The sequence below is a fragment of the Anopheles coluzzii genome, chromosome X, assembly GCF_943734685.1.
Source record: "Anopheles coluzzii chromosome X, AcolN3, whole genome shotgun sequence".
NCBI lineage: Eukaryota > Metazoa > Arthropoda > Insecta > Diptera > Culicidae > Anopheles > Anopheles coluzzii.
The window spans coordinates 24,227,541-24,250,698 of NC_064669.1; the positions used below are offsets into that span (position 1 = coordinate 24,227,541).

Consider the following 23,158-nt stretch of genomic DNA (forward strand, 5'->3'; position numbering starts at 1 on the left):
TAGTTTTTAACTGTTATATTAACTGGGATGGAGCAATGGATATGGCTATCCGACTGATTTTTTTTTATATGAAGTTTTCAACTGCATATCCCTCTGCTCGACTTTTTAACCACGTTGCTTTGGTGGCAAACACCATTCCACTACACTGCCAAACCAATCGGTTAGCGAAAATTCTGATTAAGAAAACGCAAGTGGATAACATTCGAATTTTGCTAACCGATCGACTAAAAAATCCACTCCGTTATCGACTTTAGTTCCCGATCAGGACCTATACCTACCTATTTTTAAATTAATATGCTTTATACTTACTCTGGTCTGATACAGGAACCACTGCACGAAAACAGCAACACAATTCAATAGGCCGCTTTTTGAGTCTAGGAATGAAAAAAATAATTTTAAGTTTAAAAGCTTTCAATATATAGTTTTAACTGTTTATTATTTTTCTAAAAATAATCAACTTTTTTTCACTCACCTGTTTTATTTAAACCACAGTTTTTATTTATTTTTTTCACTTTTTTATTGACAGTATGCACAATTCCAATTCACACTTTTATTTGTTTTGATGAGGAGATGGAAATTACTACTCTGGACCGATTTTGATTTCAGAATGAAAATCTTGTCATTATCACGTTATCGAGGAAATAAAGATCAACAATACTTTAATGATACGAATGTTACGAAGTCCGTCGAAAAAGGCCCTACGGCGCCAGCCCAGTCCTTTTTATAGCGAATTGCGCCGCCTACGCTTTTCAACTTTCCGACTCGCGCGTGTAACCACTACTCGTTATCATGAGTCGTCCCGGTGCTATATATCGTATATCTCACCGTATGAGCCATGGGAAGAACTATTTGTTTATAGATCGCGATCTTGTTCCTGTAGCAAAGGCCAGAGCCGCGATTAACTAAGGGATACAATTTTTTAAGCAGGACATTGATCCGTGTTGCCAGCTCTCGGGTATGGTGATGATAAAGCAGCTTGTTGTCCATGAGTAGTCCCAGATACTTTACCCTTGACAACCAAGGGATTGTTGTTCCTCCCGCAGTCAGCTGGTGGCCAATCGGGTTTAGTAGCTGGTGCCTTAGCCGGTGTGGGACAATCATGGCTTGTATCTTTGCGTTGTTGATGCGGATTCTCCATTCACTGTAATGTTTACGTTCTCCAACACTGGTTGATAAGGTAGAACCTTTGTTTTCATACTCCCGTAGAATTGATAAACAGAAACAGTTGACCGGCCGGCTTATCAAACACATACATACATACGAGCTATATCTTTCGAAACATTGCAATAATTAATGTAAAATAATGGTTTTTTGGCACCCAATGCCGGTGCACGCCAGTTTCAGTGTTAACGATCAAAAGGTAACAATAGCAAAATTCTGATACCATAATCGAACCGCAAATCACAACGCCGGGCAGAAGGCCGATTTCAATATTCAGAATCATGATGAAGATGAATAAAGATATAGATTATAAACATTGAATTTAAAGCTAGCTAGCTATATAAACCTCGCAACACATGTCACTCTTTAACAACCTTCGTTTGTGTGTCACTTTTGACATTGGTAAAAAAAAGTTATACGGACGTCACACGAGGCGTAAACTCAAAAAGTTTACGCTTGATTTGTATGGGAGAGCGTAAACTTCCTGTCAAAAGATTTCAGGGTTGTATGGCTGAAATTCAGTTTACGCCAAAGTTTACGCTTCGTGTGACGTCCGTATTAGATGGGCGGACAGACGATGTTTAGAGATCGGCGAAATAGAACTTGTGCGGTATGCTGTAGCTTTGTGCTGAAAAATAAAATATAATGTCTTACAAGATGAATATCAAAATTCTCGAATCTCAAAATTCATGAATTTCAATCTTGAGATTCATGTATCTTGAGATTTTGGTTCTTGAGGATCATGAATCTTGAGATTCGACTCGTGATTTGAATGAATTTTAATCAAAGATTCATGTGAATGAATCTAGTCAAAAGATTCATGAAACACAACACTAGTTAACACATTTTTACTTATAATAGTTTTTTTTTCATTGAAATGGGCATTAAACAATTGTAAATGAGACGTTGTTGCAAAACGTTCTTTTCCATTACTTATCCGGCGCTCTAGTACCAATTGAACACGACATCGAACATTAAAAATGTATGGGATTTGACATGTTGGATTTGATAACCAGCAAGGGATTTGACATGTTCGATTTGCTGGTTATCAAATCCAACATGTCAAATCCAATACATCGTTAATGTTCCATCGGTGCCAGAGCGCTACCTTACAAGGATTCGTCCAAATTAACATGTTTTTCCCCAAAATTGAATAAAACCTGATTTGGTACATCCCTGCCTGTCACTGAAACTAAATAAATTTTATTATTCATACATTAAATTTATTTTTTTATATTACATCTCTTCCAACGCATTCTGCAAAATGAGAACAACTTAATTTTTTTTTAAAAACCATTTATCTAGTTAAAACAAGCTAAATTGATTGCAAAAAGTATAGCAGATGTTACTAATTGCACCATCACACTGAATGCTACACCATTTTTTGTTTCGCTTACTGCAATTGGTATAAACGACACGCGACGAAGAGGAATAAATATTCTCTCAACCGACATTATCACGCGACATTTTACGAATTTTGTATGAAAAAAACTGGCTTAAAACTTTCTACAAACGTGCTCCATAGCAGCACTAATGGCCGTGCCTGTGCTCCATAACATGCGATGTTATCGCACGTGCTGTCAAACGCTTTTTAGATTGATATTTCGATTATTTGGATGATTTAACGATGATTATTTTTGTTTAACGATAATGGAAAATTAACTTGAGGTAGTTACTACAAAATACCACACAATTAGCTTGACAGATAAAATCGGATGTCCAACCTTCTTTTTTTTATTTCGTCGTAGGACGAAATCACACGTTCGACTTTAGCTATAAAATCCCATACAAAATTTTGACAGGCCTTCCGATAAAATCGCATCCAATGGAGCTCAGACACGGGCTTAAGTTTAGCTACGCACTCTCAGTTCCGCTATCTGATCTGAAATGTTACCTGGATGTGGATTGGACACGCCCACGAATTTTTTCGATGTTTGTTGACATCGTGAGTTTTGAACTCGCAGTGAGCGTTAATGTGTACCTCGCTGTACACTTTTCCTTCCACTTTCCTTCCATGTGTACACTTTTCCTTCGCATTTACACACTGCCTCTTTTGGGAATAGCTTGCTATTAAACGATGCGTAGTATTGAAACACTAAAAATGATCACGATCTCTTATCAGGAACAAAAATGAAATTGATCGTTATGGGAGAATTTACTTCTACTTCTACGAGGATTTTCTAAATTGGTTGGGAATTTAGTTTTGCACGTTACGCGAAAATTATACTGTATATTTCCACTTGTTGTGACAGTACAACGGTCCGACAAAATGTAAACAAACAAGATACCGTATAGGTTACGATACCGTCCGCGAGAGGGAATCCCGTAGCTAAAGAGACAGGGAATGAAGGGAAATGATCTTTCTTCGGGATTAAGACGAGAGAGAGAGAGAGAGAGAGAGAGAGAGAGAGAGAGAGTCTTCGGGAGAAAGTAAAAAGCTATAAAAGGGATGGCCGCGGAGAACATAAGTCTCTTTCGAAACAGTACGGATTTTTTTGTAACATCACGAGCAATATACAAGTCACGACATTATAAGAAACAGCACATTGTTTAAATTAAAACATTCGAACGAGCACTATTCCACTTGCGGGAAACAACACCACTGTTTATACTAATAATGCAACAAATCGATACTTACAAAGGCTTTTGACCCATTAGACGTAAGACTCCGTCAATCAAGATGGCGGGTAATATATGATACAACAGCACTCGTATCAAATTATGAATCCGAAGTTGTGTAATGCCACCACCAGGAGCCCAGATACATTTGTCTAGTGGAATCTCGTCCGATAAAGTTCGACCCATCTCTACGATCTGTGACATGGTTGAATTTCTCAGGTTTGAAATACAGCAGTTGTAGATAGGTAGTTGTTGATTTGGATCACTAGAAAATAAAATTATTTTATAAATATATAAGTGTTTGTTTATACATGAATATATACAGGGCGTTCGGGATCATTTTGACAGTTACATTTTTGTTTATAACTCGTGATCGAGTTGGTATAGGAAAACAAGCAATACGTCATTCGACAGCTTAAAGTGTACGGTACAAGCAAAAACATGTCGTGATAAAAAATGCCAAAAAATAATACATTGTGGAAGCGGATCACATACACCATGATGATCCGCGCCGGACGCGACAACCGCGACATTATGCAGTGCGTGCAGTGTTCGCTGAACACGATGAAGGCGATCCGGAGTGAGCTGGGAGAAAACCTCTGATGAGAAAAACTTCTGCCAGGACCAGAAGGTTAACACCCAGAACAACCAGTGGCTGGCTTACTGCCCGGCGGACGTGCCACGGGTGCCGCAAACCAAGTTCCCCCAGACGGTGATGGTGTTCTTTTTCGAGCAGGGGCTGAGGCTGAACGCGGACGGGTACATTTCAATGCTGGACATCGTCGTGAAGCCTTGGATCACGAGAGAGGCCAACGGCAGACCGTACGTGTTCCAGCAGGATTCCGGCCCGTGCCATACAGCCTTCAAAACGATAAACTAGTTGGCGGCCAATTTCAACAATTTCACCGCGCCGAATGTGTGGCCTCCTAGCTCCCCGGATCTTAATCCAATGGATTATTTCGTGTGGGGCGCAGTGGAACTGGACACCAACAGAACCTCCAGTAACACCAAGGCGGAGCTGATGGCGAAAATCAGTCCGTTTTCGCGGCCCTACCCCGCGAAACTGTAGTGTATATATAGTCGACCGTGATAGATATATAGTAGATACGTAGGACTGACTATCCCGATTTATATATATACAGGGCAAGGTGGATTTAAAAATATCAGGTGGTGGACTCTAGTGCATTTTGACAATTCGTCACTTGACGTAAGGTCCCCAGGATTCAAACTTTGTTTACATTTATTAAATTTGTTCATATATTTTATCTACCCAATTTTTTTCTATTAAATATTCTTTAAAAATATATTTTGGACTTTGCGACTTCTTATTAAACATTAGAACATGGAGTAAAGTGTGTTATTTTGTTTTATTCCGTGAATTTATTCTATAATTCATTGTGTTTTAGACATTTTTGGAGATAAAAATTAAGAAAACCATTATTTTTTCAATTTTCACATTGATTCCTTATTATCGACGAGCCGCATGGACAATTTACTTGAGATTAGAACTCATACTCACATGATTTTAAATTTCGTGCATAAACAAATCATCAAATCTTTTGTTAATATATCTCATTTTTTCAATAAAATCAATAGACACACAAAAATGCACATAATAACAAAGAAATCTGTTCTATTTGCTAAGCTATGTGTGCGGAAACCAATGGTTAACGGTTCAAAAATGACGTAAAGTCCCTCAACTATGGCGACCCCCCAAAGGCCTTAATCCACCACCTGATATTTTTAATCCACCTTGATACAGGGTGTGCGGGCTAAATTTGACATCTGGCCTTTGGGCTTATATCTCAGGGTTGAGTTGACATATCGAAGTGATTGATATCCCAACTGACATTTTCGAGCACGAATAACCGGAAATTCGAGTAAATTCCCTTAAACTGAACCCAAGTGACATTTGCTCGAATTTTTTTTTCCATATATGCTCGATTAGTACTCGATACGCCTGAAATTGTGGATTTGTGTGTGATCAAGTGTGTTGAAAGCGCTAAGATTTGGTGAGTTCGTAAATTAGACTTTCTTCTATCAATGAACGATGCCGTCGTGCTCATTTTACATTCGTAGTTTGGATTTATTTATGAAAAACAAAAGCAAATTTCTGTGACGTTATTTTATAAAAAATCGATATTATTTAAGTATAAAATGGATGTGTTCGCTGAACACCGTAAAAACAAAACGGTGGCCAATGGGCGGCCGTACGTTTGGAAGCAGGATTCTGCACTATGCCATACGGCCGTAAAAACACGCCAATGGCTCTCTGCCAATTTCGACCGATACACCAGCACCGACGTTTGGCCACCCAGCTCCCCTGACCTTAATCCTATGGATTACTTTGTGTGAGGCACAGTTGAGCGGGACACCAACAGGGCAGTGGCGGATTTAGGGTATCGGGGGCTCTAAGCGGTAAAATAAGTTTAGGCCCCCTGTTGGGACAACTCACCGTAATGGTTTACTGGCGAGGGGGGGGGGGGGAGGGGTTATGATCCTTCGACTACCCATAAACTTTATTTATCTATTTATTTATCAATAATTTAATGTATTTATTCAGGTGTTCAACACCTAATCCCTAACTTATTTCCCCTACATCTGCCTTAATCCGGTGTCGCCAAAATTTTAAATTAATAAAATATTCTCTTTAAATGTGTTGGTCGTTAAATTCAAATCAAAGTGATAAGACCATGTATGGAATTGCCTTGTTATAGCTAGTAACGGCTCATTGTATCCAAATAAGGTATGCCTGCTCTCACCAACAAGCAAGTTATGAGAGCGAAGAGGCCCCGAAGGCACGTATATGTTACTCTTCTCGAAGAAACAACATCTATTTCGTTTTTTAAACGAATATTTTTGCAACAAATACACATTGGTTAACCTTAAAACGGTGTTCGAGCGTCTATAGGCCAAGCAGAAGGCAACGCGAGCGATAACTTGACATGACTGTAAGTCCTCTGAATTGGTCGCATTATAAAGCAAGTCTTGTAAACTTTCGTTGTATTGCCTCTATTGTTTTGAGCATCGTAGTGCAATTCGGGAACCAAAGTAATGAGCAGTACATCACCCAGCAGCACACACAAGACAAGTAAACAACGACATAAGACTTAAGACATAAGTACACTATCGGAATTGTCGAATGATAAAACCTAGCATCTTGTATACCTTGTTAACAGTGTTAATGGAAATTTAAACTAGAGTACAGTGTAACACCTAGATCACAAACTTCCTGATGACGATCTAACACGCTGCCTAATAACGAAGAATTATACTTGATCGTTTTTCAAGTCTATGAAACGATATAATAACAAAAAAATATCTAGATCATTTTTAGACATCAAGTACCAAACACCAAGTATGACTCTCTTCATCCATAAGGCCCCTATTGGGCACAGAAGTTCTCGATGTGACTGCTGTACACACTGTTGTATGTGCTGGAATTACCATCCACGGGCCCCCTAAATTGACGGGGCACCCCGCGGTCGCTCAGTCCGCGTACCGTTAAATCCGCCACTGCAACAGGTGCATCCGTCCTGCAATACCAAAGCGGAGCTGGTGGCCAGAATAAAGGCCGTGTTTGCGGCCATCCCCAGAGACATGGTTGTCCGGGCTTACGCGCGGTTCCGGAAGCGGGTGCAGGCGGCCATCGACGTGGAGGGGGGTACTTCGAATAAAAAATGCGGCTAATATGGTAAGCTAAACTTTGTAGAAATAATATTTAACATAAATTTGATAAAAATTCCTTTCCTATTCCCTCAGAAACTGTCAAATTGGTCTCGAACACCCTGTATATATACTATAAACTATACTATATATATTACTATTATTACTATTATTATTATTATTATTTATTCCGAAAGTTATCCAGCTGGCATAAGCTTACATAACATACTTATTTCTATAGTTAATGCTAAAGAACAGTGCTAACAAAAACGCATCGAAAAACATAACAAGTTTAACTGTCAATCAACCAAATAAAAATAAAAACAACAACAACATAATAAAAAAAACTGTGGAAGCGTCATATTAAGCTATGTAAAAAGGTCCGTAAATTGTTTAAGTTTGAGTTCAAGTCGACATTGTTTCCTAGCGAGTTATAGGTTCTTATCATTTTTAATAAAGGATCGTTAGATCCAAAATTAGTCGATCTGAATTCTATGTTAAATAATGCCCTGGTTCTTAACATTCTACTGGGGGCCTGAAAGTTCAATTTACTCATAATTGACGGGGCGTCTAAAGATCCGCTAACAAGTTTGTGTATAAATAAGCACTGTGCCGTCTTTCTTCTATGTTGCAGAGGTTCTAGTCCAAATAACAGGCACCTTGTACGGTAAGAGGGACAAACAGAATTACGAGACCACGGGAGACGCTAAAACAATGAACGAGTGAGCTTGCGTTGGACCGATTCTAGCCTATCTATTAAATATTGCTGTGTCGGAGTCCAAATAATACTAGCGAATTCTAAGGTAGGACGGACAATAGCACAATACAGAGCTTTTATACTGAATGGATCTTTGAAGTCTTTCGCAACACGCAAAATAAATCCTAACACACGGAAGGCTTTTGAAAGTATTGCTTCATAGTGGTTCTGTAACGTTAGTCTGCTATCTAAATGAACGCCTAAATCGCGAATCACATTTTTACGCGGCACGTATCTATCATCAATTTTATAATCGTAAACAATGGGAGTTCTTTTTCTAGTGTAGGATAGAACAGAGCATTTAGATATGTTGAGATGCATACAATTTGAATTACACCATGAGTTAAATCGAGCTAAGCATTTTTGAAGAGTAAAACAATCGGTTTGATCTGAAATCGGTAGAAACATTTTCATATCATCTGCATAAAACAATTTTTCGCAATCTGGTATAACATAAATAACATCGTTTATGAAAATGTTAAAAAGAATAGGTCCGAGAATACTGCCTTGCGGGACCCCGGACGTGTTGGTGAATGATGCAGATAGAGAGGAGGAAATATTCACTGTTATATGCCTATCACTTAACCTTCGTTTCTATGACCAAAAATACACCCTCATCTTTATGACCACCTACCCGGGTAAGTAATACATTTTATAAGGGAATTTGTATTTTTATTGGTCAAAAAATGTCTTATTCAATTTATTCTATGCAGCTATAATAACAATATTTCTTTTTATTTTATAAATTTATGAAGTATGGTTTTTAGTAACATAAATTGAATGCATAGCAATTAGTTCAACTGACACTAATACACCGCCATTTCTTCCCGACGGTCGGTGCAATCATTTCAATCTATGTGACTTTAGAAGAATATTAAGAGCTAGAAAACTTTTGGAATAGATTCTATAAATATAACTACATGCATTGCTATACATATCATTACAAAGTTAGCGAATAATCGAAACCAAAATCCTTTATTGTATGTGTTACCTACCCGGGTAGGTGGTTATAGAAGTAAGGTGTAAAAGTTGATTTTATTTTTTAAAGCACTTTTCCAAAAATTTAAAAATTCTGAATATTTTGCCACTTTTGTAAAACATGTTTCTCTAGGCATTCTAATTTTTTTGGATCGATTCGATAATCCTATAAAAAGTTATCATAAAAAGAATAAGTAAAACATACCCGGGTAGGTGGTTATAGAAATGAAGGTTAAATAACAGGAGAGCTTGATAGTTTTGAAATTAGCATTGAGTGATTTACGGAGTCAAAGGCAGCACTGAAGTCGGTGTAGATTACGTCTACCTGTTTACCATTGTCCATTGCAGGATAGCAGGTGCTCAATAAAGAGAGAAGGTTTGTTTCAATTGAGCGGTTGGGTAGAAAGCCGTGCTGATAATTGGAAATTATATTTTTAAAACCACTTGATAGGTGTTTCGAAATGGTGATCTCGAACATTTTGCTGACTGCACATAACATATAAATACCACGGTAATTACATATGTCATTTCTATTTCCATTTTTGTGAACCGGGAACATGAATGAAGATTTCCATGCTTGAGGGAAGCATTTCTGCTGCAAAGACTTGTTGAACAATGTGGTCAAGACAGGACCCAAGTGCCACAAATCCACTAAACGACCACTAAACGCCTTCTCAACGACTCAAGCTCTCTACCTAAACGGAAAATAGAAAGACTTCGTTTAGCAGACGGCAAACGACTCATGCATTCTAAAAATAGCGAAAAAGCTGGTGGCGCTCTCTGTTGGTGGGATACCCCAACCAATTGAGCTTCATCGCTTGGAGGAGAGCTTTCTCATTTCCTCTGTACTGTTGTATGGTTTCGCATTGAAGTTTTGCATCGCTAGAACTAGAATGGCGATACAATTGTTTAATTACTAAACTCCAATGGAAACCACCAGCACTGAAGCAAGTGATATTTGAGTAATGGTCGTTGGTGTTGATACACACGTATCTGACCACACGACCATTTATATAGATTTTTGCTCGGAAAGTTAGAAGGCTATATAGGTCATGATAAGATGAAACTTGCCGAAACACATTGCAAGAAAAGGATAGCAATATAATAATCAGTTTTAATACGCCATCTATTGATCAAACCAATGAAGCTGTGGAGCTTTTATTTTTTTTCTATGGATATTCAATTTTCCAGTCGTTTAAGCTTAATCTGTGGCGCTTGGGGAGTTAAAGCATCTCTGCAGCGTTTGAAAATAGCACTGGGTATAGCGTCAGGCCCATCAGCGAATGAAAGCTTCAACTCGTTGATAGCCGAGGCAATGTCAGCTTCAGACAGAACATGAAGAGGAATGTCGGCAGCATCAGGTATATGGTTGGAAGTAACAGCATTACATTAGCATTCCAACATGGTTGGAAGTAACAGCAACTGGTGGCGAGTTAATCACGTATGTTGATGAAAAGTAATCAGCAAATGCTTGACTGATTTCAACATTACCGGTGTACGATCTTCCATTCAGAAGCATCATTGATGGAAGTCTGTTACTATCTCGTTTTTGTCGAGCAAAACTAAAAAAACGTTCTTGGATCCCTTTTAAATCGGTTTTCTATTTTTCTTACGTAGTTGGCGTAGGTTCGGCGATTAAATGTCTGGTACAGACGGGCAGCTTTAATAAACATTCTTCTATTGACCTCGTTCTTATGTTGGCGGAACATTTTATGGAGTCTTTTTTTGTGTTTTCTCAGGTCCTTTAACTGTGAGTTAGATCAGGGTGGCTTGGTTGGGGTCCGATAACGAGGGACAAACTTATCGTAAAAGCTTGTGATTTTGTTTGTAAACAACAAAATGTTTTGGTTGAGATCCGGGTCTCTGGTGATATGGCTCCAGTCAACGTTGGTAAGGGCCGATGAGAGACCTATAAAATTCGTCTTTCGGAAGTTCCGACTCTGGATATTTGATGTATGTTGTGGTGTTGTAGTGTGGTTTGATTCAGAAAATATGCGGAGAGCAATCACCGGGTGGTAGAAGTCGGGTTGAATCCAAGGGTCAAGAACGAGCTCCAACTTTAATAAGTGGTAAGGAATCCCATCATCAGCCAAAATAAGGTCCAGTATAGAACCATGAGGGTTCTTGTAGCAGTTTAGTTGGGACAGTCCTGCATAGTTGAGTTCATCGAGGAGAACTGAACAGGAAGGATTAATCCGGGATACCGATGTATTTAAAACTGCAACATTTTCATTGGATGTGTTCCATACGAGCTGAGACTGATTGAAATCCCCCATAGGGATCATCGTATCATCAGTATATTTATCCCGCACACACCGAAGAGTGGACCATCATTTATTGTGTGGGTGTCGTTGCAACGATCCGGTGCGAGTTAGAGAGCACCAACTATAAGATAATTCGTAGGGGTTCTCAGTTGAATCCACAGACTCTCAGTTATGTTTGAGAGAGGAGTGCAAGGGCTAGAGGCAATTTTTTTTAACTGCAATAAGAACTCCCCCTCCTCTTGTCTTTGTACTATTAGTAGTGGAACGATCGGTACGGTAAACTGTGAAGCGGTTGTCGTCAAAAAGCATCGTCGAGGAAATAGCATCGTCGAGCCATGTTTCAGTTAAAACTATAACGTCATATTTCGATTCATAACTTGCATATGCAGCTGCATATAAATCAGCTGTTTTAGTGCGTAGCCCACGCACATTTTGATTAGAGATCGAAAGTTCACTCAGGGGAGGCTGTGAGTGTGTGATCGTTGGGAGAGTGTCGGAGAGCGAAACAGTATGATGTTCGGTGTTCGGGCTGTTCTCTTCGGGTGTGAGAGTGTTCGGGACGATCTGTGATCTCATAGTCATACTGGCGAGTTGTATAGGGTATGTGGTGTAAAAAAATCGTTGATTTTTTTTATTACGGAACACAGATTCGGCGTATACGAAACCGCGGGGCCAAGTTGCAGGTGAAAGTGCTTTATTCTTAAGTGCATTTGGGAGACTGATCTTGAGGGAGATGAATCGAAGCATTGCAGGATCGCGATCACGAGGAAGTATTTTTTTTACCATACAATTTTTATTTTCAAAGCGATTGGTAATAAAAGTTGTCATATCTTCTTCAGTAACGTGCGGTGCGATGTGAGTGACAAACATCCATACTCGTGGCTCAACATTTGGAACGAAGCCTTCAAACGATGAACTTGCATCAGTTGCTGCACCGGTAAGCAATGCGTTTCGATGATTAAAGGAATGATTAGCCGAAGCAGCACTGTCAACACCGATTCTTTTTTGTGTTTGTAGATGAAAGAGTGTGAGTGATATTGCGCGTATAAGAACATCCAGGCGGCATTTCCGAAGAGCTCGTGGTGTTATGAATAGTTTTGACGGGATGGACAGGCGTAGTGTTCAGTGTAGTAGTGGAAGCCAATCTTTCGTTGACCTGTGAAGTGTTTGTGGCATGGTTCCTAGTGAGTGTGTGAGGATATTCAGAATAGTTTGTGCGTATTCGTAGATCAATTTCTGCAATCATTTCTCTCTTCAACTCATTTAGTAGGTGAGATATTTCGTTCTTCATCTCACTAATCGTTTCGATGAGGCGGGGTGCCTTCTCACCAAGAACCAAGATTATCGGAGTTGTTATTGGTGCACATATTGCAAATCCAAACTGTCGCTGGCGGTTAAAATAATTACTTTACTAGGTCGCGATAGCCATCCGGTCGATCACCCGATCGAAGACGGTTTGGCTGCGTTAGCTTTAAAATAAATAAATAAAATAATAATAAACAATGCTGCGAGCACGCGCACGATCGGTGGTCGATCGGTATGTTGTCAACGCAGCTTTTTAGCAAGTAAGAACAATTAGCATGTAACCATTTAGGTATAAATAGGTAAATTTTATGGTAATAAAGAGTCAGTGTTAACCCTACACCCCTTTGATCACTACAGTCACTCGGAGGTTATCTTCCAGTGTGATACAAACAATATTATTGCTATGAGAAACACTTTTTATGGTCGATTTTGGCATTTTCAGACACTTTGGGTGGAAAGCCTGTTTGCACGAAGAGATGTTCAAGTTACCGCCACATATGATAACTGCTTTCTCAGTGTCCAGTGAGCAAATCCGGCAGGAGTCATGGTGAATTGACGAGCAATAACAGCAGAGCACGACGAAAACAGGAAAATATACCCGAAACAGACCGATTTTAATGCCACTAATCAAGTGTTACAGCATACTACAGCAGCTAATTCTCTACTTTCAGCGTCTTCAAACTAGTGATACTATAAGCGCGATCACAATAACGCAAAAATTATCTGATTTGTACGGAGCAAACTCAACAAACTCAAGCAAACGGACCGCTCACCGCAAACGTCAAACGTCGGACGTATATATATATATATATATATATATATATATATATATATATATATATATATATATATATATATATATATATATATATATATATATATATATATATATATATATATATATATATATATATATATATATATATATATATATATATATATATATATATATATATATATATATATATATTATATATATATATATATATATATATATATATATATATATATATATATATATAGTATAGTATAAGTATATTTCATATATATATATATTATTTATTATTATATATATTATTTATATATATATTTATTTGATATATATATATAGTATATTTCAAATCTGAAAAGCCAGTTCAATACAAAAAGTTTTGTTTTCAAAATCGTTACACTATTTTTCAATATCGGTATAAGCCATTTCAATCTGTCAGTTTGGCGGGCTCTCGCCACTATGGAATAGAAGGAAATGCAATACGTCAAAATGTCTAATGATTGATGGTTTGTTTTCCTTTAACATTGAAAACGTGTTGTAACGTGCAAACAACAATTATTAAATTCATTAAAAAAATTAAAACTATTTATAGTTTTGTTCATTTGATGGTTTCCATACTGTATTCGTTGGGATGATTTAGAAAACATCACTCACTGAACATTTTGACGTATTTAATTTCTTTTTATTCCACAGTGGCGAGAGCCCGCCAATCTGACAGATTGAAATGGCTTATACCGATATTGAAAAATAGTGTAACGATTTTGAAAACAAAACTTTTTGTATTGAACTGGCTTTTCAGACTTGAAATCACCCGTGCATCCTTCAGCATTCGTTTAACGTGGTTGAAATTTTCAGTTTCAACATTGAAGTGGCTAGGAAAACCCTGTAAGCCCACCTAGTCCCTATACCCACTTTGACTTATACCCTTCGCGCTATAGCCGTCTTCGCTTCGGCTTCGTGTCGCGATCGCGCAAGTAGACCCAACAGTCAAAAGCCGAAGATTTTATATTGACCTTTCACTTTTTCTATCTGTCTCTCGCTCTAATTTGAGCGATTTTCCCCTGATGAGTGTCCCCGAGCCTCCTCGTGTGGTTGTTGTTGTTGGAAGTTGAAACCGAAACCCCCTCGTGTGCTGCCAAAATCAGCGAAGAACGAAATCGAGTGGCTCAAGCGAAAAAACGAAAAAAAATGACGAACGAGTGTGCTGTGACAATAACACACACACGCACAAGGCGACAACCGAAATCTGGTGCGATACCGGCTTTCAGTGGAGCAAGTACACACATGCACACATTTGGCCACACCAGCGCTCTGTTCTAGTGCAGGTAGTTTTCTGCAGTCCACGGTGATACTACACACAGCCACGCACTTGGCGATACACGCTGTGTGGTGGACGTTCAGAATTCAGTGGTGCAAATACACACATGCATACACTTGGCGACACACGCTCTGCTGTGCGGTGAGATTTGTGTCCTGTGTCCAGTGGTGCAAATATACACACACACGCACTTGGCTACACACGCAGTACGGCGCGGTTGGCTTGGCAGAAGCGCATACACAAATTCACGCAGTAGGCTTCACTTTCAGTCCAGTGAGGTTGGTGCTTGTGTGGTGTTTCAGCGCTTGGCGGATAAACCCCGTAAAAAATGGAGTTTTGTTTAATTTGAGGTAAGTAAAAGTGATTAAAATTATCAACCAACATCCCCCCTTCTAATTAATATAATTTTTCTTCCATTTCATGTGTTTTTCACCGCGAACGGAGACAACAAAACCTGTGTTTGTGATGTGCAAATGTTGGTGCAAATGACGGGTACAGTGGAAAGATGACAACCATGATCAACAGCGGTGGAGTGCAGAAAGTACGGTGAAAATGTTGCTTTTTATTCACGGAACAGTTGATAAAAGTGTTTTTAATATAATGTGCCATAATTTGTGTAATTTGCGAAGTGTTGACCGTGTGTGAAATAGTTGTTAGTGCGTCTCATTAAACCGATTTATTTGCTTAAATAAATCAAGTTGTTCTACAACATGTGTGTGACACTGTTTCATTTTGGAAAGAAAATCTGGCAAAAAGGGGGAGGGGGCTATTTTAACGAAGGGTCGTACCGAACCCCGTTCGGGTTTTGCTTCGGCTTCGGGTTTGCTTCGGCTTCGGGACCCGACGGATCACTTGAATAATTTCGCCAACTCAAGTTCTTTTTCAAGCGCGTATTCAAGCGATCTCTGAGTGCTGGTGCCCGGTGGGTGGGCTTCGAACGACGAGATCCGTTCGCCGCGGTTGTCAGAAGGCGCTCACTTGGCGCTCAGTTTTAAAATAACGTACCATTGAGAGACCGAAAGAAGCGCGCGAAAGAATGAGTTCTACCTGCCGGGGTCGAACGTTCCCGTTTGTATGGGGAGAAATCCGCGAGGTTTTGCGCTGCGGATTTGGAACGAATGTTGTTTTCAATGAAACATTTTGCTTCAAATTTTGCTTTAAATGATTGAAGTGAATTGAGCTTAGAGGTATGTAACATTTTGAAAATGTTTTGTGATCTATTTCCAATAGAACAAGTTTTCATCAGGTTTGAAAATTCATATAAAATATATCGGAATATAAATATACAAACAAATATCTATAATAAAAAGTTGTATAAATATAATATAATAATATAATATAATATAACATAATAATATATAAATGTATAAATATATATAAATATAATAATATATAATATAATAATAATAATATATAATATATATATATATATTACTTACTTACTTACTTATCCGGCGCTACAACCGCTTTGCTGGTCTCTTATATATATATATATATATATATATATATATATATATATATATATATATATATATATATATATATATACCTATATATATATATATATATATATATATATATATATATATATATATATATATATATACCTATATATATATATATATATATATACCTATATATATATATATATATATATATATATATATATATATATATATATATATATATATATATATATATATATTGTAAACGAAGTAGCTGTGTAATCGAAGTAGACTTTAATATGTGTAGGAACGATCGATTCATTTAGTCAGTCGCAAATCAACCATTGACGAGAACGGTCGCATAAAAGAGAAACTTGTTAAAAAATAAAAAACTTCCAAAGTATTTCAAAGAACAGAGTTCCTTTAGGTTATGGGCTCCTCAGTAAAGGAAGGTGCTGGCATTCCCCAGCTGAATGGAACGAACTACGGAAAATGGCGTTTTCGAGTTCGTTTGTTCTTGGAAGCTTCGGAAGTTTGGGAGGCGCTCGAAGAAGACGTGCCTGAGGCGGTCGGAGAACCGCAGAACAAGTTTTTGCGAATGGACCGGAAGGCAAAATCCTTGCTGGTTGGATTTGTTGGAGACGATTGTCTAGCCATAGTAGAAGAAAAGGGAACAGCCAAGGAAATGTGGAAAGCCCTTGAAGACACTTTTGCGAAGAAGTCGGGGGTAAGCCAGACGATCTTGCGCAAACGGTTGGCCACGTTACGTATGAAGGAAGGATCGTCAATGCGAAACCATCTTGCCGAATTCGACGACCTGGTGCGTCAGTTGAAAACTGCAGGTGCAAAAATGGAAACAAGCGATTTGGTCTCTCAACTCTTCATAACGTTGCCGAGCAGTTACGATCCATTAGTGACAGCTCTAGAAAACATGGACGATAAAGATCTGTCCCTAGAAATTGTGAAACATCGGTTGTTAGGTGAAGAATCGAAGAGAACAGATCGAGCAGACTACTGTGGCGAAGAAAAATCAACAGCTTTTGTCGGTGGAAGTTTTCACAAGAAAAAGTTCAAAGGGAAATGCCATCGATGCGGAAAAGTAGGCCACATGCAAAAGGATTGTCGATCCAAAATGCAAGACAGAAACGCCAACTCTGTCATGGCAGAGAAAACTGTGAGTTTTATGGTGAAATCGCAGCTTCAAATCGGAGAAAAAGAGCTCGCAGTAGACTCTTTCATCGTTGATTCTGGATGCAGTGACCACTTGATCAACAACAGAAAATATTTGAAGAATATAAGGAAACTTAACGAACCGTTCGTCGTGGACGTTGCCAAAGACGGTGTAACTTTGGTAGGCGAATACGAAGGTAGCGTTACAGGAAAAACCAAAGAAGGCGTTACGGTGGAAATCAAGAACGTAATTTACCTACCGGATTTGAGAAGCAACCTACTTTCTGTCAAGAAAATGTCGGAAGTTGGAATTGATGTTCTCTTCACTCGCGAAAATGGCTGTGAGAAGGCTATAATGAAACACAAGAAGGAAGTGATTGCTGTAGCTCATATGCGGCGAAACCTTTACGAGTTGCAACTAGAGCTGGAGACGACTGGATCATCTGCAAGTATGTGTACATCAGAGGTGAGTACACTATGGCACCGTCGTCTTGGACATGCAAGTCAACACTCTATGGACACTTTAGTGCGGCATAATCTGGCAGTTGGTTTAGATCCAAAGCCTAAGCAGGTTGGTTTTTGCGACACGTGTGTTCTCGGGAAACTTTGTAGAGAACCGTTTGATGGCAACCGAGTACGAGCCACGCGCCCACTAGAGAGGATACATTCAGATGTGTGTGGTCCTATTGATCCTGTTGCATGGAACGGATCCAAATATTTTGTTAGCTTCATAGATGATTTTACGCACTTTGCGGTAGTATATCCAGTTAAAAGAAAGTCTGAGGTATTTGAGCGATTCAAAGAGTATGAAGCAATGGCAACAGCTCACTTCGAGAGAAAAATAAGCAAAATAACCGTAGATCAGGGCCGAGAATATTGTTCCAGTGAGCAGCTAACCTACTACAAGCAAAAAGGAATTCAATTGCAATGTACGGTAGCCTACTCTCCACAACAGAATGGTGTTGCAGAACGATTTAACAGAACGTTGGTTGAGAAGGTCAGAACCATGCTTATTGATTCCAACATGCCAAAGCGAATGTGGTCAGAAGCGGTGTTGACGGCTACATATTTGATAAACCGCAGCCCAACAAGCGCGTTAGAGGGCTATATGACACCTGCTGAATGTTGGCTGAAGGTAAAACCAGATTTTAGAAAGCTACGAATTTTTGGATGTAAGGTTTTTACTTGGATTCCGGATCAGAAAAGAAAGAAACTGGACAATAAGTGTGTTGAGGGAATAATGGTCGGCTATGCTCCGAACGGTTATCGTATTTGGGATCGAATATCTGAGAAGATTATCATCGCGCGAGACGTTAAGTTCGATGAGAAGTGCTTCCCGTTTTGTGAAATGAAGGATGTTGAAAATCACGACAAACAAATTATTTCTATCCGTTTTCAGCAAGAGGGGGAAACGGAGGATAATAATAATGATGCTGTTAACGTAGAAGAAATCAACACCAACATGGACGAACACGATGATGCCGCCAATATCACGCAAGCACTGCAAGATGTCGCACGTAATGATGAAAACGAAACCACACCGCATGATGATTTTTATGAAAATAACGAGGAATATCGCGATGCAATATGTGACGATGAATCTCGCGAAACTGGCGAAAGCGAACAATCAATAGCAACACGACATAGTGAACGAGAACGAAGGCTCCCGAGAAAATTTCGTGATTATTTCACTGGCTTTAGTGCAACAGCTGGTAGAAATAGACAGTTGTCAACTGAACCACCATGTGAGTACAGTGAAATCGTGGATCGGGAAGATTGTACATTATGGATGGAAGCTATTGAGGATGAATTGTTGTCGATGAAAACAAACGATGTTTGGGCATTAGTGAAGCGACCGACATCGTGTAGACCATTGAAATCCAAGTGGGTATTTCGTGTAAAGGAGGATGAGAATGGTAATCCAGTGAAGTATAAAGCCCGACTAGTAGTGAAGGGTTTTCTGCAGAAGCCTGGAATGGATTATCACGAAACATACGCGCCGGTGGCAAAACTAACAACAATTCGAACAGTACTGGCCGTTGGTATCCAAAAGGGATGTTATTTTCATCAAATGGATGTCAAAACAGCATTCCTTCACGGCGAGCTTCAAGAAGAAATTTATATGGAAGTTCCACATGGCGTAGAAGCTGCTCCGGGTATGGTGTGCCGTTTGAAAAAATCGTTGTATGGGCTAAAGCAATCCCCCCGTTGCTGGAATGAAAAATTCAATGACGCACTGTTGCAGCTAGAATTTGTTCGTTCCAAGCATGACTACTGCCTTTACACTTGGCTCAACAAAGAAGGTAACGATATTATATATATTGTACTATATGTCGATGATTTGATAATAGCAGGCACAAACAAAAATACCATCATGGAGCTGAAATTGAAACTATTGGAAATATTCGAGATGAAGGATTGTGGAACTTTAAAATATTTTTTGGGAATCAAGATCGATTACGATAAAAATGCAGGAATTATGCAGTTGTCACAAGTTGCTAATATCGATCGACTTCTTGAAAAATTTGGAATGGCAGATTGTAATTCTTCAAGAACACCTATGGAGAAAGGTCTGAAACTTGGAACAGAAGATGCCGGTATAACAGAACCTTACCGTGAGCTTTTGGGAAGTCTCATGTACGTTATGATGTCCACTCGTCCGGATATCTGTTATCCTGTTGGATATATGGGTCGTTTTCAACAGAATTCTGGACACCAACACTGGATCGCGCTTAAGCGAATTGTACGGTATCTCCAAGGAACAAAGAATTTGGTACTGACTTTGAAAAAGAACGAACAAATCGAACAACTCGTTGGATTTGCAGATGCAGACTGGGCAGCCGATACTGTTGATCGAAAATCAGTTAGTGGCTACATATTCAAGGTTTATGGAAACACAGTTTCATGGTCAAGCAAAAAACAAACAACTGTAGCCACATCATCCAGTGAAGCTGAATACGTCGCTTTAAGTGCTGCTACGGCTGAAGCTATATGGTTGAAGGGACTTTTGGAGGATCTTGGACTAAGATTTACAAAACCTGTCCCAATATTTGAAGATAACAGAGGATGTATCGGTATGTCGAAAAATTTAGAATGTAAACGGGTCAAGCACATAGATATCAAATACCATTTTGTGCGGGACCATATTGCAAAAGAAAACATAATCGTTGAACCTATTTCAACTTTGAATCAACTAGCAGATATTTTTACTAAAGCTTTAGAAGCTGGTCGATTCGAAGTCCTCAGGAAGAAACTTGGAGTGAACGATCGAGAGGGGGTGTAAACGAAGTAGCTGTGTAATCGAAGTAGACTTTAATATGTGTAGGAACGATCGATTCATTTAGTCAGTCGCAAATCAACCATTGACGAGAACGGTCGCATAAAAGAGAAACTTGTTAAAAAATAAAAAACTTCTAAACTAAATAACGTTTATAACTCTTTAAAATAAAATCTATCAGTATTTTTATACATTTTTTTAAGTAAATCCAATCCTGTCGTCCCTCCTTAATTTGAAATAACTTAAATTCAAATTTATAGAAAGTGAGTAAAGCTACCTTATTATTCATAACAAATCATCCAATAAGGATGTAACGAATGAAATCCAATACCAACGACAAAGAAAATCAAAATTCAAAACTTCACCATCCTTGAATCGTAGATATAAACGTCTTTAAATGCTTGACAGTTGTATCATATGATTCTCATTCTCTCATGAGCGTCGAACGGATTTCGTCGTTCGAAGCCGGTACTCGCCCCGTGTGTATAGATTCCCAGTCCGCAAAAGCCGAAGTTTTGTATGGGATCGTGTCGTACACATATGGCCCCACTTACGTACCCACTTGTAGTAGAAGTGTAAATATGGTTTCACGCACACATAGACACATTCGACCCGAACGATCGCGTTCACACATACTATAACGCTCCGATTTATTCTGCATCTCACGCATACCAATGTGTTTGCTCCACCCCCTTTTCGGATTGCTTATAGAAATGATGAGGCACACATGTTTACTTTTGCTGTATGCACACATTCGCATGCGGTTTATTCCACACTTTTTCTTTCCCTTCCAACACGTGCTTTGGCATACTCACACTGTGGAGACGGCAGAACGGTCTCCCCCTTCCAAATTTACCGTTCTTCCTCCTCTCGATCTTTTTTCTTCTTACCGCGTACGGGGTACCATCAGAGCTGCGCGCTGGCTTTAGTTTTTTCTCCTCTCGTTCTTCCTTTCTCCTACCGCTCCCGGGGGCTGCGCGCGTTTCGACAGGTTCTTAGCGCAATCCAGTGCGTTGTTTTGTGGCTGAGTTGTGCTGAACGCTGTCAATAAAAATGAACCAATAATTAATGCATGTAGTACGTATTACTTTGGATACTTTTACGTATATGATGAGAGCAACACTTACCTTAATATTTTAAAACTGGAAAACAATTTCTTTCCGTCACCTACTATAAAGATTGTTGATGATGCCAACAGGTAGGCGTTGATGAATGGTGCATGCACCTGTAACTTTGAAGACGATAAGCATTAGTTAAATTAGTACATTGAAGCACATATGAGATCAACAAACTTACCTCAACAATTTGCTAGGATAAATCATTCCACAATGGAAGAAGAAGCAACACTGCGCAAAACGTAAACAAGGAAAGTAGGGGACACAAGAAATCGCACATCACTCCCGCACATCCTTCCACAACGAAAGTTCTGGGCAGACTGAGGATGCCTAACTCCCAGATGAGTGCGATAGCAGAAAAAATCATGGTAGATCGAGAGAGATGGGTAGACTCGATGTAGCGCAATCCAACGGTAGATGCATGTGTGTGTGACCAACGAAAGACTTCGGACCCCGCTCCTCGCGTTTTTCATCCATCGTTGTTCGTCACACGCACACACCTCTACACGCGCAGCGGTTTGCTGTCCAAAATCTAGAGAGAGAAGACAGGGCATCTCGCTTTGGCATACAGAAAAATCTCTGAAAAACTTCGGCTCTGCTACTTGGGTCGTTCGTCATTTTTTTTCGTTTTTTCGCTTGAGCCACTCGATTTCGTTCTTCGCTGATTTTGGCAGCACACGAGGGGGTTTCGGTTTCAACTTCCAACAACAACAACCACACGAGGAGGCTCGGGGACACTCATCAGGGGAAAATCGCTCAAATTAGAGCGAGAGACAGATAGAAAAAGTGAAAGGTCAATATAAAATCTTCGGCTTTTGACTGTTGGGCATAGTCGCCCCGACAGTCTGTTCCCGAGTTACACGGTTCTCGACTTACGCGGATTCGGAGATACGCGGTTTTCTAAATTTGACAGATCAAATGTCAAATCAGTACAATTTGCTTCAAGTTCGGTATGAATTGCATTGTTGCTAACAAATTGAAACCGCTTAAAAGCCGGAAATATTAGAATTTTCTGCACGAATCATATCAAATAAATGATAAAGTGTATAAAAGTACTAAATTAAATAAAAAACTCCGAATAATCAATAGTATTTTAGTCAAAAAACGTGAAATTCGACTTACGCGGATGTTCGAGTTACGCGGATTCGTCGGGAACGCAGAAACCGCGTAACTCGGGAACAGACTGTATATAAAAATTTCGTGTCCCGGAGTTTGTTGCGAGCAACCTGGGAAACGGCTGGATCATTTTCAACGAAACTTCGCACACACCTTATGGTGGTATGAGAATAGGTTTTAAGACTCACATCACTT

The 23,158-nt window shown here is 39.2% G+C and overlaps 1 protein-coding gene across 1 annotated transcript in view; it reads right to left on the reverse strand.

Annotated features, from left to right (window-relative positions):
* The window catches only part of LOC120961011 (putative fatty acyl-CoA reductase CG5065), a 129,821-nt gene that overhangs the window by 100,440 nt on the left and 6,223 nt on the right, over positions 1-23,158 (reverse strand). The window contains exon 4 of the mRNA XM_049606738.1: positions 3,800-4,045. Coding sequence (XP_049462695.1) covers positions 3,800-4,045 — 246 coding nt within the window. The remainder of the gene's footprint in view (positions 1-3,799; positions 4,046-23,158) is intronic.